The 17,629-nt window shown below is 40.9% G+C and overlaps 1 protein-coding gene across 4 annotated transcripts in view; it reads right to left on the reverse strand.

Moving 5' to 3' along the window:
* The window catches only part of MYT1L (myelin transcription factor 1 like), a 130,722-nt gene that overhangs the window by 13,336 nt on the left and 99,757 nt on the right, over positions 1-17,629 (reverse strand). For all 4 annotated transcript variants that reach the window (XM_054195272.1, XM_054195271.1, XM_054195270.1 and 1 more), the window contains exons 15-16: positions 15,282-15,365; positions 13,718-13,939 (exon numbers count right to left, since the gene is read on the reverse strand). In XM_054195272.1, coding sequence (XP_054051247.1) covers positions 13,718-13,939; positions 15,282-15,365 — 306 coding nt within the window. The remainder of the gene's footprint in view (positions 1-13,717; positions 13,940-15,281; positions 15,366-17,629) is intronic.

Consider the following 17,629-nt stretch of genomic DNA (forward strand, 5'->3'; position numbering starts at 1 on the left):
AAATTAGGATAAAGAGTATATGGTGATTGCATCTGTTAGGGTTGAACACAACACGAAGAATGAATTTTCTTCCTTGCTTAGGACTGTGGTTACATTACTGCAACCTACGCCTTGCCACACAATCGGTGGATTTAGAAAATACAGTGAAATTGATCCCAAAATAAAGGGAAAATTAATGGGGGAAAAAGTTTGAAAGGCATATCTAGCTAGTGGTTAGTGCATATTTACCAAGAAATTTAGTTTAAAAACAAATAAATGTGGGCTAAAATCCTGAACCGCTTCAAGAATGTAATTGCACTGTCTTCAGGGATGCAAACAAGAGAGGCCCTCGGAGTGGGGGATCATTGATCAAGTGAAGCAATTGTCTGGGTGACTGATTTTAGTTATCTGGGTTCCAGCTGTGCTCTGTTAAATACATTTTTTGCCTCAGCAGACAGATGCAGCAGACAGATCCTCTTGAAGTTGAAGGAATTGTACTTGGCTTGTCAAGTGAAGAAAACATTTTCCAAACAGAGAATCAGGGATGTGGGAAAGGAGGAGACAAAGGTCAAATAAAATGCAACTTTTATACCTGGTGCGTGAAGTGCTGAACTTTACAAAGAAAGAAAGAACAAGATGCAAAGAAACCAGAGCCTCAACCTGGAGTACCCCAAAAGCATCCCGAGGGCTAACTTTATAAACACTGTGAGATATTTATAGATTCATTACCACAGTGATTTTCAAAAAGTTAACAAAATGAAACACTTTTCCTATTTATTAAAGATAATAGTTGTCCGCTGACTAGAGAAATGTCACATTCAAGGGACCTCTTTCAACTAGAGATAGATCCAAAACAAGCCCTAGATGTGAAATCCCTTTGAAATTCAGGGAAATACAGATCACAGTGAAAATTACTGTTTTGTTTTGTTAATGGATGAAATCTTACTTTTATAACTAAGCTCCTGAACTATTTGGTAATGTTTGAAGTTCAAGTTAAGAGATCAAACTCAGTGATCAAAGTGGCCCTTTCCTTGGTTTAATATTAAATCCATGAACCACTGATTTTTTCTATCTTGAAGGGTATCAGCTTTAGCGATTTCCTTATTCCCATGAGTAAATTCTGCTACACACCTTAAAGGATGAAATACTCTATGCACAACTCCAGCAGAGATAAAAGGAACCCTCCCTAGCCCAGCACTCATTTTTATTTACATTTAAGGGTGATTGGCTTTTCCCCAGCTTCTCACTGAGCTGTGAAGTAAAGGCAGCCCAGGAGAAAGGTTTTGCGAACAAGCTAGTTTTGTTTGCATGGAGATTGCAGCAACTCACAGGAATCTCTCCTCCTCCCCACTGGCCACACAACCCCAACTGCCTTTGTGTGGTATTGGAAAAAAATGACTGTTCAGCTCAATTTCAGAATTCTTCACTCGAAAAGAATAATTCTGATCAATGTGGCCCTTTTTAGGTCTTGTTCCCTGGCTGAAGTATATATATTTTTTTTTCAGACAATCAATCAGGAGGGAAATCTGAAAAGACTAAAAGCTTGATGTAACGTGGAAAGTGGCAGCTCCTAATCCAAGTTGCTTTCCAAAGCTGCTGAGGAAAGTAGCTGAGATTTTATTCTGTTTAAATAAACCTTTGCATTGGTTCCAGAACTAAGAAAAATTAAAACACTACCCAAGTGGCCATAAAAGAAATATAATCATTACAACTAAAACAAAATGTAACCTTTTCAAAATTATTTTAATGATATCTGATCATTGTTCCAGAAAGACTTTCAGGAAAGAATTAATTCCTTATTTTAGAGAGGGCGGGTTGAAGTAGCATTAAAATTTGGTCAGCCAAGCACCAAATGGACAACAATATAGAGTGAATGGCCATGAAACCCAGAAGACGACAGGGTAACAGGGTATTTATTTTTTATTTGGGGATTTAAAAGGTAAAATAGTGTTATAGCTTAATTATACCTATCCCTCATAAAAAAAGAATAAAACAAACATCAGGTAAGAAAAATAAAAATACAAATTACGCAGGACTGTAAACATGGCCAAGCTGAGAGAAAAGGCTCTGAGAGCAGACTCAACTGGAAAGGAATCCCCCTGGGGCATAAATATACACCAGAAAAAGGATTAATGAATCTTGAAATGCTGGAACTGTAAGAGCACTGCCAAAGTTGCCCTTCAGCTGGGCACAGTAGTCCTGTGGCAAATTTACATCATATTTTGTTAATTAAAGTTCCTTAGTCAGCAAAGAGCCTCTGTGGGTGGCCTTCTCACATGTGCTAATGAGCTTGGACCTGTATCATCCCTGAGCAGGGAAGAAGGTTTGGCTCTTGCCCAATGATGCAACAACTGTTCAAAAATCTCATTTGTTCTTTGGTGAGGGAGGCAGCACTGCAGCACATTACACGATTTACAGGTGGCCCCAGCACTAAGGTATGGGGAAGGAGTGTGCACTTAATGGGCCACCAGTGAGTGTCCCAGGAGCTGGGGGCTGGCTACTGCAAAGTTTATTAGCCTTTTATTAGTGGACTCACTGGTCATTTGAATAGGGCATGTATTGTGAAGGAGAAGATAGGCTGAGATTTCCCTGTGTATAAACAGGTAAGGTGTCTCTCTAGCTACATACCTCTGCTTAGCGCTCTTAGGTAGCTCAAAATTCCAAGTCATGTATTTAGTGACCAAGCCCAGCTCACTTAGGCACTTAAAACGAAGCATAGTTTCTCTAGGCACTTGTGTAGACAGCACAGAGAAAAAGGTACTTCAAGAGGAAAATTTGTCCCTCCTGAAATTTAAAAAGCCATCCAGTCATCTCTGCTTTTTTTATGGGCTATGTCTGGAATGAGGATAAACAGGCTTATAACCAGAGAGCTTCTGCTAAGTGCCTGAAATCAAGGAGATGTCACATCGCAAGCACCTGTACAAATTACCATCTGCTGTCATTTGTCAGGTCTGCTCAGCAAAATGATTTTTCTTGTTTATATTGTGCAGTCTGCTTTTTCTAATATGAATTTCATATTATTTTCTCCTTGACTTTCCCAAGGTAAGTAAACCTCTTAAGTCCTTTTAGATTAGCTCTCCGTTAGGAGCCTTCCAGTTTAATAGACTGTACATCTGATTAAAATGCTATTCCATTCCTCTTCCAGACCATAATGAAAAGAGCTAGCAGAACCACCCACAGCCAAAGGGCCTAACCCTTTCAACAACCTGGCTCTGCACTTAGTCATTTATGACTTTTGCCAAATTTTAACTGATCTGACTGAAATCTTCCATAGTAGGTGTCTGGCCAGGCTCAGGTTTTTTTCCAAACATCATAGGAAAAACTATTCTATTTTTTAGAATATATTTGTATAGCGTTGTTTTGTCTATATACCTTGTTTTGTCCATACTGAGAGGGGAAAAAATGCCCCAATAATTCAGTGAATATCTCTAATTGTCCGTGAATTGGAGTAAGACTTGACATTTCACAGGGTATTGCTCTGAGTTTAGAGTTGCATTCTGCTGTCCTCATGAAAACAAATGTAGATTTGGCGGAGCTATAAGCCTGTGACAGACTGTCACTTGGACATGCTCAGTAGATGTGACTTAGTGTTTGGCTGCCGGACCCTCCATGTACTTTGTGTGTTTGACAACAGGGAGGGCCTCCTCTGCCATCAGCCCGGTCCAGGGCTGCAGGGCCCGCAGCAGAAGGCTGCTTGCTGGAAGCCACACCGGTGAGACCGCCTGTCCTGTTCCGCCTGCGCTCAGAAGACGCTACTTGAGGGCCAGGTACCACAAATGGTGAGGACTGAAGTGCAGAAGTACGAAGAAAGACGGATCAGGACCATGGGGACAGAGAGGGGAAGAGGGGCAGCACAGATGCAGCAGGAGAGGAGGGGGATGGGAAGAGGAAGGTATTGAAAAGCGATGTAGAAAGACCCTTTTCCCTCCAGCAACACAAAATTCCCAAGTAAAAAAATCCTTTGTATTGCAGGATCCACCTCACGGATTTTAATGTAATATTTTTCTTCTTTATGTATATTGCCATGTTTCTCTCCTTGCCTTGGAAATGTCAGCACATTTGCCTGTCTGTCATCTCTCAGTAATGTCACCACAATGATGCTTATCATTGTCGGTTGGAATTACTGTTAAGTGCAGTGAGTTTGGCTAGTTCTTCTATGCTCTTAATATTGCACGACTTTCTCCTGCTGAATTGCTTGTAGGAAAAAAATAAGATGTGGGAAAGAGCAAAATAACTCAATGGCGGGGGGGATGATGGGCAGATTAAAAACAAACCAACACCCTAAACAACTTTAAAAAACCTACCAGGGAAAAAGTGAAACAATGAGAATTAAGAGTGAATTATTTTTTTATATAATTTTTACTCAAATCTGTCACTCTGTCAACTTACTGTAGCAACACATAAAACAAGGGTCAAGAGTTGATTTGACAAGAGACCTGGCTAGAAATACATGCCCTCAAATAATTTAATGAATTGCATGTTAAAAGCTTCTTAAAAATCTGCAGTTTGACAGTATTTATGTTTCATAAATAGATAAATGGAAGAAGAAAAAATTCCTCTCTGTACAGTTTTTACCATTTTCAAAGTTATCTATCTTTAACATAGCATAGGAACACCTTTCAAAAGTGTTTTTTAACTTTTTTTTTCCCTACAGATATAATTGCTGGACACAAATTCCTCACAAACATGGTATTTCAGAAGTTTAGAGCATCCTGAGAGTTCATCTGTCAGTTTGGATTCTTTGTGTTTTAAAGGATGCTCACAACTGGCGTAACTGTGAGCTTCTGAGTCTGCTCAAAACCAAGAGAGAAACATACCAGAGATGGAAAAGCAGACAAATACCCCTTGAGAACTCCAAGGGCATTGCCAGGGAATGCAGAGATGCAGTTAGAAAAGCAAAAGCTCAGCTCGAATTGAAACTGGCCAGAGATGTCAAAAACTACAAGAAAGGGTTCTTCAGGTATGTAAACAACAAGCAGAAACAGACGGAAAATATTGGCTTGCTGGTAAAGGGGAGAGGTGAATTGCCACCAACAACGCTGAAACGGCAGAGGTTCTCAATACTTTCTTCACCAGCACTTTTCTTTACCAGCACTGTTGGGCCCCAGGACTTGGGAACAAAAATCCAGGTTGATGCAAACACAGACCCACCGCCAGTGAAGGAAGAGTTGGTATGCAAACTATTACAGGAGCTTGACCCCTACAAACAGATGAGCCCTGACACTATCCACCCAAGGGTGTTAAAAGAACTGTCTGACGTCATGGTGAGGCCACTCTCCATAATATTTGAGAAGTCATGGAAATTGGGGAATGCCCCAGAAGACTGGAAGAAGGCTAATGTCACCCTCATCTACAAGAAGGGCTTAAAGGAGGATCCAGGAAACGATAGGCCCATCAGTTTTACTTCAGTCAGAAGTTAACTCAGAACGTTATGGAACGAATCCTCCCAGAGGCCATCACAAGTCAAATGAAGCATGTGATAGGGCAAAGCCAGCACAGATTCACCAAGGGCAAATCATGATTGCCTTCTATGATGAAGTAACCTGCTTGGTTGATGTGGGGCGAACGGTGGACATTTTCTACCTGGCTTTCTCCAAGGCTTTCAGTATGGTTCCCCACAGCCTCCTCCTAGAGAAACTGGTGTGTTATGGTCTAGACAAGCGGTCTGTGCGGTGGGTGGGGAACTGGCTGACAGCCTGCACCCAGAGGGTGGTGGTCAACAGCTCCTTTTCAAACTGGCAACTGTTACAAGTGGGGTCCCCCACAATCGGTACTGGGCCCAACGCTGTTTAATATCTTCATAAGGGATCTGGATGATGGGATCAAGTCTATCCAAATGAAGTTTGCTAATGACACCAAACTGAGTGGGGAAGCAGACGCTTCAGAAGGGAGAGACACCCTGCAGGAAGACCTGGAAAGGCTGGAAGAGTGGGATAACAAGAGCCTTATGATGTTCAACAAGGACAAGTGTAAGGCCTTGCAGCTGGGAAAAGATAATCCAGGAGTGCAGCACAAACTGGGATCTGCCCGGCTGTCGAGAAGCTCTGTGGAAAGGGACCTGGAGGTCCTGGTGGACAAGCTCAATATGAGCGAACAGTGTGCTGTGGCAAAGCAAGCCAACAGGCTGCTGGGTTGCATCAACAAGGGCATCACCAGCAGAGATAAAGAAGGCATCACCCCACTCTGTGCTTTTCAGGCCCCACCTAGAATACTGTCTTCAGTTGTGGTCCCCACTATACAAAAAAGATGTGGACAGGCTGGAGAGGGTCCAGAGAAGGGCCACCAAGATGATCAAAGGACTGGGAGGCCTGCCATATGAGGAAAGGCTGAGAGAACTGGGATTGTTCAGCCTTGAGAAAAGAAGGCTTAGGGGAGACTTTATCACCATGTTCAGGTATTTAAAGGGTGGCTACAAAGAAGATGGAGACTCACTTTTTACAAGGAGTCACATGGAAAAGACAAGGGGTAATGGGTACAAGTTACTCCTGGGGAGATTCCTATTGGACACAAGAGGGAAATTTTTCCCAGTGAGAACAATCAGTCATTGGAATAATGTCGCCAGGGAAGTGGTGGATTCCCCATCACTGGACACTTTTAAGATTCAGCTGGACAGGGTGCTGGGTCATTTTATCTAGACTGCTTTTACCAAGAAAGGTTAGACCAGATGATCCTTGAAGTCCCTTCCAGCCTGGTATGCTATGATTCTATGAATTATTTTTTTGTTGTTTTTACACAAGGTATTTTATCATGACATATCTCATTTTTGCACTGTGGTTCACAGCACCGAACCACAGTATTAGTATGCACCTTCTGATATCTGTAATTTGCATTAGTCCGTAGTGAACATTGCATCATATATCTCTCTCTCTCTCTCTCTCTCTCTCTCTATCTATCTATCTATCTATATACACGGAATCTCAGATCTGATATAACTTTACATTATATTTTCAGTTGTTTTCAGTTGTTTAATAAAGCTTCTAAGTTTTCCTCTCTGCACTTATTTGCAAATATCAGAAAACTTCTTTGTAAATTCTGGTTTTATTTCAAATAAGTTTCCTATCTGCCGAAAAAGCTGACACCAGCTAGGAACTGACTACCTCCACCTAAATTTGGGGCACTTTCATTTCTCCATGAACTGAAAGGAGCAGATGGTATTTAGTATCTCAGACAACTTAGTGTACTGTAAGTCCTGCTGTCTCATTTGTGGGCCTTGTACAACACTGCGTTAACACAAAGTCTATTTCAGGTCCAAGACTCTTCAGGACTGATTTTGCTCGAACAACAGAGGTTGCAAGCATAAGTACAAAACATAAAAATCAGAATAACCTGAGGCCTTCTCATGCTCTTTGTAACCATATAGCTCATTTCTAAAAGACTAATTCGCTGAACTAATCCTAAGTATTTATATGTCTTTAAGTGCCGAAGCTGAGAAATGCTGATGCTAAGAGCGGGTGTGACTTCAGGCAAACAAAGACTGAAAGCTCTACAATAATTTAGGAGCAAATTTACAGCCACCAGCAGATGTTTGCAGCTGCAGAGCATCTGGATTATGGAGCTACTGGCCCTCTGGCACTCTGCGTGTGAACATCCGCCCCAGATAAACCCTGGGTGAGATGCCACTCTATGGACACAGGCTCAGGCTGCAGCCCTGAGCAGCAGGAGGTTTGACTATAGGTGGCACTTGCAAACCTTCCCTTCAGGAGCTTCCTTTCAGTTTTTTTCAGACAATATCTATTTCTAGCATCCATCTTCCCTCATATTTCCCATCTCACGAATGCTTTGAGTGTTTGGGAGCTCAGAGGTTCTCCGAGGACCTGTGTGAGTGTTGGTATCTGCCTGCTTCTAACAAGCAGCTGCAGAGGGCAGCTCCTGTCTTGAGTTTTTATCTTTTCATCTTTTTCTAATCTGCCTGGTCTCAGGCTTAGCAATGCAGTTGTGCAGCTCAGAGCTGTGACTAATCTAGAATTTTTGGTGGAAACAACACTAGCAGTGCTCCTTCACCTCAGGACATGCACGTGAGGCAATGGCTGAACTGAGTGAACTGCTATTATCTTTCTGCAGGCATTCTGACAGCCTTCCCATTAACTAAGTCTTCTTATACATAAAGTGGATATCCCATAACTGACATGTAAACATTTCCAATAACCATCTCACAATTTCTATGTACATTTCTTCAGAAGGGAAAAGGCATTGGATGATGTGGGATTATGGGGATGAAGGCACTGCGAGCAGCCCTGCCGAGAAGGACTTGGTGATACCGGTGGATGAAAAGCTGGACATGAGCTGACAATGTGCGCTTGCAGCCAGCCCAGAAAGCCAACTGTATCCTGGGCTGCATCAAAAGAAGCATGGCCAGCAGGTTGAGGGAGGGGATTCTGCCCCTCTACTTTGCTCTCATGAGACCCCACCTGGAGTACTGTGTCCAGCTCTGGAGCCCTCAGCACAGGAAAGACATGGACCTATTGGAGCAGGTCCAGAGGAGGGCCACAAAAATGATCAAAGGGATGGAACACCTCTTCTATGAGGACAGGCTGAGAGAGTTGGGGTGGTTCAGCCAGGAGGAAAGAAGGCTCCAGGAGACCTCATTGCGGCCTTTCAGTACTTGAAGGGGGCCTACAGGGAAGATGGGGACAAATTATTTAGCAGGGCCTATTGCGATAGGACAAAGGGTAATGAGTTTAAACTAAAAGAGGGGAGATTTAGACTAGATCTAGGAAGAATTTTTTTATGCTGAGTGTGGTGAAGCACTGGCACAGGTTGCCCAGAGAGGTGGTAGATGCCCCATCCCTGGAAACCTTCAAGGTCAGGTTGGATGGGGCTCTCAGCAACCTGGTCTAGTTGAAGATATCCTTGCTATTTGCAGGGTTTTGGAGTAGATCAGCTTTAAAGGTCCCTTTCAACCCAAACTGTTCTATGATTCTATTCTATGTCCATTACTTCCTGCCAGCACATCTAGATATTTGCAAACACAGTGGCATGCCAATGCTGCTGAAATACAAATCCTGTTCTATAAACTTGTTTATGGATCTTGGAGTCCCATTGTCCCATTGTCCTCATCGAGGATACAGGTGCGCTAAAGAAAAATTCCCCTTTTCCACATTTTTATCTCTATTTAGCATTAGATTGTAAATGGGGAACATACTTATAATTTGATCATCTTTTGTATATTATGGCTCTACTAGCATATGTTTTTGTACTTGTTTTGGCTGGGATAGAGCTAATTTTCTTCATAGTAGCTGGTATGGACTATGTTTTGGATTTGTCCTGAAAGCAGCGTTGATAACACAAGGATATTTTAGCTGTTGCTGAGAGCACTTACACAGAGTGAAGGCCTTTTCTGTTTCTCACCCCACCGCACCAGTGAGTAGGCTGGAGGTGTACAAGGAGTTGGGAGGGACCCCAACTGACCCAAGGAATATCCCACGCCATATGGCGTCGTGCTCAGCAATAAAAGCTGGGGGAAGATAGAGGAAGGGGGGACATTCAGAGATACAGCCTTTGTCTTCCTAAGTCACCGTTACATACAATGAAGCCCTGCTTTCCTGGGGATTGCTGAACACCTGCCTGCTGATGTGAAGTAATGAATGAATTCCTTGTTTTGCTTTGCTTGCTTGCGTGGCTTTTGATTTACTTATTAAACTGCCTTGTCTCAACTGAGTTTTCTCACATTTACCCTTCAGATTCTCTCCCCCATCCTGCTGGGAGTGAGTGCGCAGCTGTGTGGGGCTGAACTGGGGTTAAACCACCACATAGCAAAGGGAATTTAAAAGCTACATTACCGCGTTTGAAATGGGTGAACACTGCTTTAAATAAAAGTGGGAGATGGGAGCAAGAAATTGCTTTAGATCTGAAAAGGCATTTCTCCATGTAATGTCCACTGAAGTCAGCACAAGCACATTTCCCTTCTGCACTAAGGAGCAGAGTTGCTAAATCCAAGTATATCCTGAGAAAGTCCCCACTAATCACAGTATTAGAAATGATGCTGCCCAGAAAAATCTTCTTAAATCAAATATGAGGATGTAATGGCCTGTTCAAGAACCACACTGGAAAGCTACAGTATAATAACCAATTTACATTTCATTATAAGCTATTTCATTTAGCTGTCTACTGGCTCCATGCTTACATGCCTTCCAATTCATTTTTATATTGCAGATAGGTCACCTAATTTCACACTGGCCGCTCCTGCTAGCACAGGCTCCTTTTTGAAGCATAGCACTCTTAATTCTATGCTTCGGGTCCCTCCTGATAACGCTCTGTTGCCATTCTTTCCTATGCAAACTTCTTGACAAAATAAAACTATTCATAGGAATTTCTGCAGACAGGCATGGCAAATGTTAGAAAAAACAGAAACTTTGTTGGTGCCTTTGTTCATAGGGTAGGTTTCAAAATTTACTGAAATTTGTGACTTTTTCTATTGACTGATTATTTCTGCTTCAGAAGCATGTACATACAAATATGCATACATTTAAATTCCAGACTACGGGATACCAGTTGGAGCAGGTTTTTAACTAAGTACTGATTTACCAGCCCTTGTGGGTCACCTCCAGGCTCCACTGATATCAGTGGAATGACACTATGTGTACAAGGTACAACAGCAGCTCTAAGACATCTTTGCCTCAAAAACCTCAATTCATTCAACAGTTGGCATCATTTTCACGAGCCAGTCTGCTGTTCCAGTTTCCAGAGTGTTACAGCTGCTTGGATAATAGCATATTAACAGCTGTGTATAAATGGCAGAATACAAAAAACTCAAATAACACATTACGGACAACTACACGTGCAATTAATATATATGCTTAGAGAAGTCTGCTGATAGAAAAATATTTGTACTGAGGAAGAAAAATCACGTGTTAGGAGAGAAGCGAGCTGTAATGGCAAAAAAGAAGACTTTTAACTACTACTTCCCTAGGAGCCTTTATTGACACAATTAATGGTCATAGCCCTGCTTTCTCCCCACACACGTTGAACACAGCTGTACCTGCAAGAGACCATACATAAACCTGGTCTCAATGTGTAACTGACAGGGCATTGCTTCTCTTCAGAAGGCAGCACCTGAGATTTACAGCCATAGCTGTATAGCAAAGTGTTGTTAGAAGATGAGGCCACAGCCTATTAAAATGGATACACTAAAAGTGAGGGGAAATTTCATACTTAGGGAAGGAAATGCATAGTCTGTAATTTAGGTGGGATTGAACTCCAAATTAAAACACTTAGATTTAAATGTCTGCATGGGAACTATGTATCAAAGCTGCCATGGAGCTCTGGGGCGCATTCATTTAAGAAGGCGAGGGCCCTTACAGACATCCTGCAAATCACGTTCAGCTCTCAGCTGTCATAATTAAACAATGGGAGTGTCTCACAAGTCTTCAGTCATTTTTGCCAACCCAGTATGGCCATCTTGCATGCACTACGAACACCTCAAATGGCGTAAAGTACTAATTTGTTGGCAGGGCAATCCCACTCCCTGTTGACACACTCAGTGACATCTAGGGTACAACTCTGATCAAAGGCAGGTCTCTACTTCACCAAGTGAAGTGAACAACTCTCCAGGATCTATTGAATCCGTTCACTGGAAGTGTAGTAAATGCACCTTGTTCACCTACAAGCAGATTCTTAAGGTAGGTGAATTGTTCTGAAGTTCAATGCTACGTGCAGAGTCTGATTCACTTGTCCATATACAGGCATGAAATGCCATTTGAGAAGACATACCATTGAGGCTGACAACTATGACACTGCACCTACCTTTCTGAGCAACAGCTGGAGGCTACGTAAATTATCCTAAGGCGTTTAAAACAGCTCCAAGCACTTTTCTTTGTGTCAGCAAACAAACTAAGCCCTTTTAACAGCACCTTAAGAATTCTACAAGAATTAATAATATTTTTAAAATAATACGGCTTGTTATTAATATTGCCATAGCCTATGGAAGCTTCAAGAAATTGTTAAACTTGCTCACAACAATTTAGAATATTGGCGTTTTGTTACATCAAGACAAGTCTACTTCAGTCATTCTTTTTAAGCAAACTTTCATCTTTTGGTGCTCTCCTTTAACAATGTATCTTTTTGCCCAAAACCTGGTTTTATAAAGTAAGCCCTTTACACGTCTCAGTTTCTACTTAAGATAATAGTACTCAAGAAAGCACATGGTTGCTATGTGGCTAAATGTCATATTTAAGGACATTCAAAAAGAATTTAAATTTTATTCTATTCTATGTTTATTCCAACATTCCTATTTAAAAAAAAAAATATCTTGGTACCATTTGCCCCCTAATTTTGAAGAACAGTTAAATTTAGTATCAGTACGTTCCTTTTAGAATTTAGTTATTCTTGTTGCAAGAATTTTCTCCTTGAAAATATAAATATTATGTAAATACTCCTTGAAAACGACCTCTCATTAATTATATTGTGCCTTTAAACTAAAGGTACAATAATTTAAAAATTTTAATGACAGATCTCTATGAGTTAAATGACTGTTACAGCATTATGAATAACACTGAACTGAAATACGGACACTAATACTGATATTTTACTGAAGGTCAGAAACTTAAATCCACATGTGGACATCTGCACAAAGGGTCAGGGCTTTTGCATCTGCCGCTCCCTAAAGCCTGTGGAGCTGCAGGCTGTGTAACACATTTGACTACTTAGGTAGCATATCAGGTCACGGACCAGAATCCCTTCATGGCAGGTACCATAAAAACACTGAGTGGAAAAACAGCTCTGAACCTAAACAATAAATAGGAACTATGTGCACGGAGTCTGGAGTTGCAGTAAGGGTAAGGCTTTTGAGTTAAGCTGTAAAGGACTGTCAAAGAAAGAATCAAAGGCAATAGTTACAGGCAAGAGAAGGAAGAAGAGGTACACTTTTCACCTCTACATCTAGGACTGACTACAAAACAAGGTCAGGTTGGTTTAGTTAACTAAAAGGTACAGAAGTTCAACGGAGGTCTGCCTGGGGAAGGGTGACAAATCAGGCACATCAGCTTGACATATTTGAAGTAACAGAGTTTTATATTAGTGATTATATAATAAGAAATTTGCTCTGGCATTACAGTCATGTTCAGGCTGAGATTCCCACCCAAAGCTCCAAGAACACCCTTGCTTCCTCATAAGTTAATATCTAAAATGGCAGCAAGACTTATCCCTAGTAGACTGGCCACTTTCTCTTCCTTAATCTCTTAAAAGCTATGAAAAATGTCATCACTGAAGTTCTCTTATTTTTGCTTGGTTTATGAAAAATTTGACTTTATATTTTTTTTGTCAAATATTTGTATTCCATTAGTTTTACTTAATCTGCTTTATTCTACGTTTATTGTTTTGAGCAAACATTTGCATTACTAAATGAGTAAAAGTACTTTGTTTCTATGGAACTGGTTGCTTAAGTTCTTTAGTTCCATGCCTTGATGTTTGGGAATCAACAACGTGTATTACAAAATCTATCCTGAGGTAATTTGTCCAGAGTCACTCAATAAGGCAGTAGTTACTGTCACGCACACTTTTTTCCCTGTAATTTTCTGTAGTTTCAGATTCAGGTGTCTACCTGCAAGGATTTGCATCAAAAGATTGTGTGTCTTGATTTCCAGTTATTTACAAAAATATATATAGGAAGATTATTTTTCAAAGTAGTAACGAAATTCAAAAGGAAGCGAGAAATGCCATGAGAAGAAGCTGCATTTCAAATCTTGCTAATCTAATTTAAACAAAAAAACATACATGAAAAATATAAGCCATAGTTACTCACCTACGATGAGTAAGAAAACTACCACTGACATGTCCTGAGCCATCACATCCCGGGGTTGGACATGACATTCCTTCCGTCTTCACTGACTTCCAAGAGAACTGTGAGCCATTTAGGTACCCATCCTTTTGCCTTTTGGCAGCTAGAGGACACCCTGACGCACTGCGATGGGATGCATATTTTCCAGTTATATGACCCTGACCATCGCAACCAGGAACTGGACATCTGGATAGCAGATAGATGAGATAAACTTTATTGTCTTGCCATCATATACCTGGTAGCCTCTACAACAAAGTCAAAATAAACCCGACATGAAAAGAAAAGAACAATCATGCACTGTGGTCTTAAAAATAGTCAAGTTACGCTGTAGTGGGTAAAATTACACGAAGAACTTCAGTAATATGAAAAAAAAAATGTTCTTTGATAAACTGTAAGGAGGCTAGCCAGTAGACAAAGTCATAGCTGTTGATATTGTGCAATTGCAACAAAAGGACTGAGATATATATTTGAATTGCAGGCGTTCATTACAGTAAATATCACACTGGAATTGAAATGTTGGCGACTGAGCTCCACTCAGCAGGGAAATTGCCCATAAAAACTCTATGAGCATAAAACCCTACTTAGTATAATCTGCGGTACATTTTATTTATGTGTACGGAATCTAAAGAAGACTTGTCTGAAGTCATGAAAATAATATAAACAGTTAAGTATGAAGTGATCATAGTGCCTCATCAGAAATGCTGAGCACCTTTATCCACTCCCTGAATAGGAGAGATTATAACAAACTATGTGCTACAATCTAGAGAGATCAGTGAAGGCAGTTCTGTATTCATCTGATGGTTTTCCTTACTTGGGAGTTCCCCCATACATTTGCCCTGTATACTTATGAAGAAACAAATAACCAGGGTTAGAAGGAACAGGTTAGGATCTTCAAAGTGAAATGTTTCAAGAAAATAATGTTTTTTCAGTATGCTGCTACATAACAGGTGTCAAACCAAGACTGGTTATTTCACTGTTTGTCCTACACTAAAATATTCTGCAACTCTCCACTGAGGATCCAGTCCTGAATGGTCTAAGCAGTCACTAAATCCACTGAGTCCAGTGGCCACGTACATCAGAGCACCTGGCAAGAAGAAACAAAGACCTATAGGGAGGCATTTGTTCCTCTTGCAGACTACATAAACAGTCAGATTTGTTGCAGCAATCTCATATAACCAGTTCGCTATTCCCATAACTACTTTATTTAGCATGTATGGTTTGTCTACAATATGCAAACCTGTTTAAGGGGTTATTTAGGAGATACAGATCTAGGTAATTTTTTAATTTCATGTGAAAAACATATTTAAAACTTTGTAAATTATAGAAGATGGTATCTTTGGCTGAATATTGTATCCTTTGCTAAATAAATCAGCACAGATCCTTGATTTGCAGTTCACTCATAGAAATCAGTGTGGCCATCTGCTCTTGGATAACTATCACACAATAACATTTATGCCTTAATAAAAAGCTGAAGACATATATGACCTTATAAAACACATGAAGACCCTTTGACAATATTTGTTCTCACCTAATTGGCTCTTGGTCTTCTTTGTCTTCCTTGCTTTGTGCTATCCTGATTCCACTTTTCTTTGCTCGCGGACAGCCTGAAAGACTGAGTGAAAGAAAACATTTTAAAACACAATTTCTCATTCTTGGGTACAGATACGCTTTCTATCTGAAAAACCGGCAGAATAGGTAATCCTGTCCAGTTTCCAAAATCAAAGCTCAAGTGGTTCAACTAGGGAGAGCTGCAGAATTCAACCGCGAGGGGGAATCCGCGTATCTCAGTTTGTGATGCTGGACAGGATGCAGGCACCGTGCAGACCACACGCACAGCGGTCCCCGAGGGGCCGGGGAAAGCAGCTCTCAAACTCTCTGCCTAATAATCCCTCCAGCTGACTCAGCACCAGCGGCGACAGCTTTAAAAGGAAAAAGAAGCCAGCATTTCAGGGCTGAGAGACATTACGTCCTCTGTATGTCTCAGAGGGAAGGAAGAATAGGTTCAAAAAACAGGAGTCTCTGGATCTCTTGGTAGGACTAAAGCTTTCTCCAGGGAGCACATCAGAAACACTATCAAACCTTCTCAATTGTCATGTAAGAACCCTATAGAACTGTTGAATTAAACCACGGCAGAGCTCAGAGCTGTACAATGCCTTCCTGAGAAAGAATTTAAGTGCTCAGAACTCACCCAGACAAAAAGATTTTGTAGGGACAAAGTTATATGTCAGGTTAAGTAACGTTACATTTAACTAATCACTGAGAATGTTGTTTTTAACTACACAGGATGGAAAAAGAGATATCTATTCCAAGATTTTATAAGTTCAGCTTTCCCTTTGCATATGAAAAATTCATTATAGAAACCATTTAGTAGACTTGACAATGTCTTTAATACTTAAAGGTTTTTTTAAGTACTTGCCATCTGAGGACACAAATATGGTTATCAAAAATCAGGCTTTGTCCTCTATTTAAATGTTATTTCTATCTCAACATATCGATGTTAAAAAAGAAATGCACCTTCAAAAGAACACCACCTTCAAAAGTACTGAGAGACAAAGTAGTGTCACCAAAGACAAATTTCCATAGAGAAAGAAAGAAAATAGAAGATTAAATTTTTGTTTTCGGCATGACAAAAGGTACTTCGGTGTTGTACAGTAGGTCCTGTCTTCAGGAAGAAGAGACAGAAACAGTGGTAGCAAAATTTGCAGTTATTTTGTCTTGTCAAGACCAGCGAGGACTGGGAGGAACAAGCAGAGAAAAGGGTGATGCAATCACAGACAGAATTCTGTGTCGGTAAATAAAAAATATACAGAAATAGAGTTTACGTGCTACAAAGTCATAAGTCATTTAAAGAAAAGGGGGAATGTTAGCATCGGATATTGGACACAGTGTATTACCTAGCAACTTTTAGTGAGACAGCATGGCTACACCTATAGTGGTAAGCGGAAGGGACCTAGAACTGCTATATCGACCCAAGACCAGCAAGCTCCCATCTGTACCGGTAAACTCTCTGTCCCTGTAAAGCAGGACAGCTGCACCCATGTTGCTTATAGAGAAAGATCTGGACCCACGCTGAGCTCTAAATCATGTCTGAGAATTGCCTGGGAGAGTTTCAGTGGCCCAGGGTCAGTACCATGCCAGGGGACACGCTAACAATTTAATAGCGTAGGCACCTGAAGCTTGGGCCTGTGCTCTCATCCCATTTAATTTTCTAGTTGAAATGCAGCCGACCATTTTCCTTTTTAAAGCAAGCTGCTGTTTATTCCAACTTGCATAGTGCACTCCAAAGTACCAGAGTTCCCTGTCTGCAAACCAAACCTCACAAAGCCTGTGGCACTGAAAAATAGTTTCCTTTGAAAAGAATAATATCATAATCTGTAAGAAGACAGAGTCGGGAGGAATAGAGTCTGAGGGATTTAGAATAAGGGGAAGCAGACTCCGGGGCAAGGGGACAGGTGAGGAACGGGCTGGTTCATTGCCTCCCATACAACCTGGGCTGAAGAAAGGGAAGGGGAGAGGAGGGAGTTACAGATATCCCCAGCTTATCTGTGAGACTAGTCGTACCCACTGTGTGAGAATAATCAGGCTTTGCATCTGAAAACTAAACAGTTAATAGAAATGCCTCAGAAAGCAATACTTTTTATAGTAGGTGTACAGATGGGTATGCTTGTAGATGGTGACATTTTCATAACAAAATCTGAATGAAGAATTTCTGCCTTGACTAATGATTTAATGCTTTCTACATATTAAATCAATTTAATTATCACCTACTTATTGGTATTTTGGTGCATCATCTTTTTGCAATAGATCTTTCTATTCTGGCACTATGATTTATGAGAAAATTCTAAGACCTTTCAGGTCCTCTAAACAGACATTTCC

This window comes from Rissa tridactyla, chromosome 3 (assembly GCF_028500815.1).
Source record: "Rissa tridactyla isolate bRisTri1 chromosome 3, bRisTri1.patW.cur.20221130, whole genome shotgun sequence".
In the NCBI taxonomy this organism is placed as follows: Eukaryota; Metazoa; Chordata; class Aves; order Charadriiformes; family Laridae; genus Rissa; species Rissa tridactyla.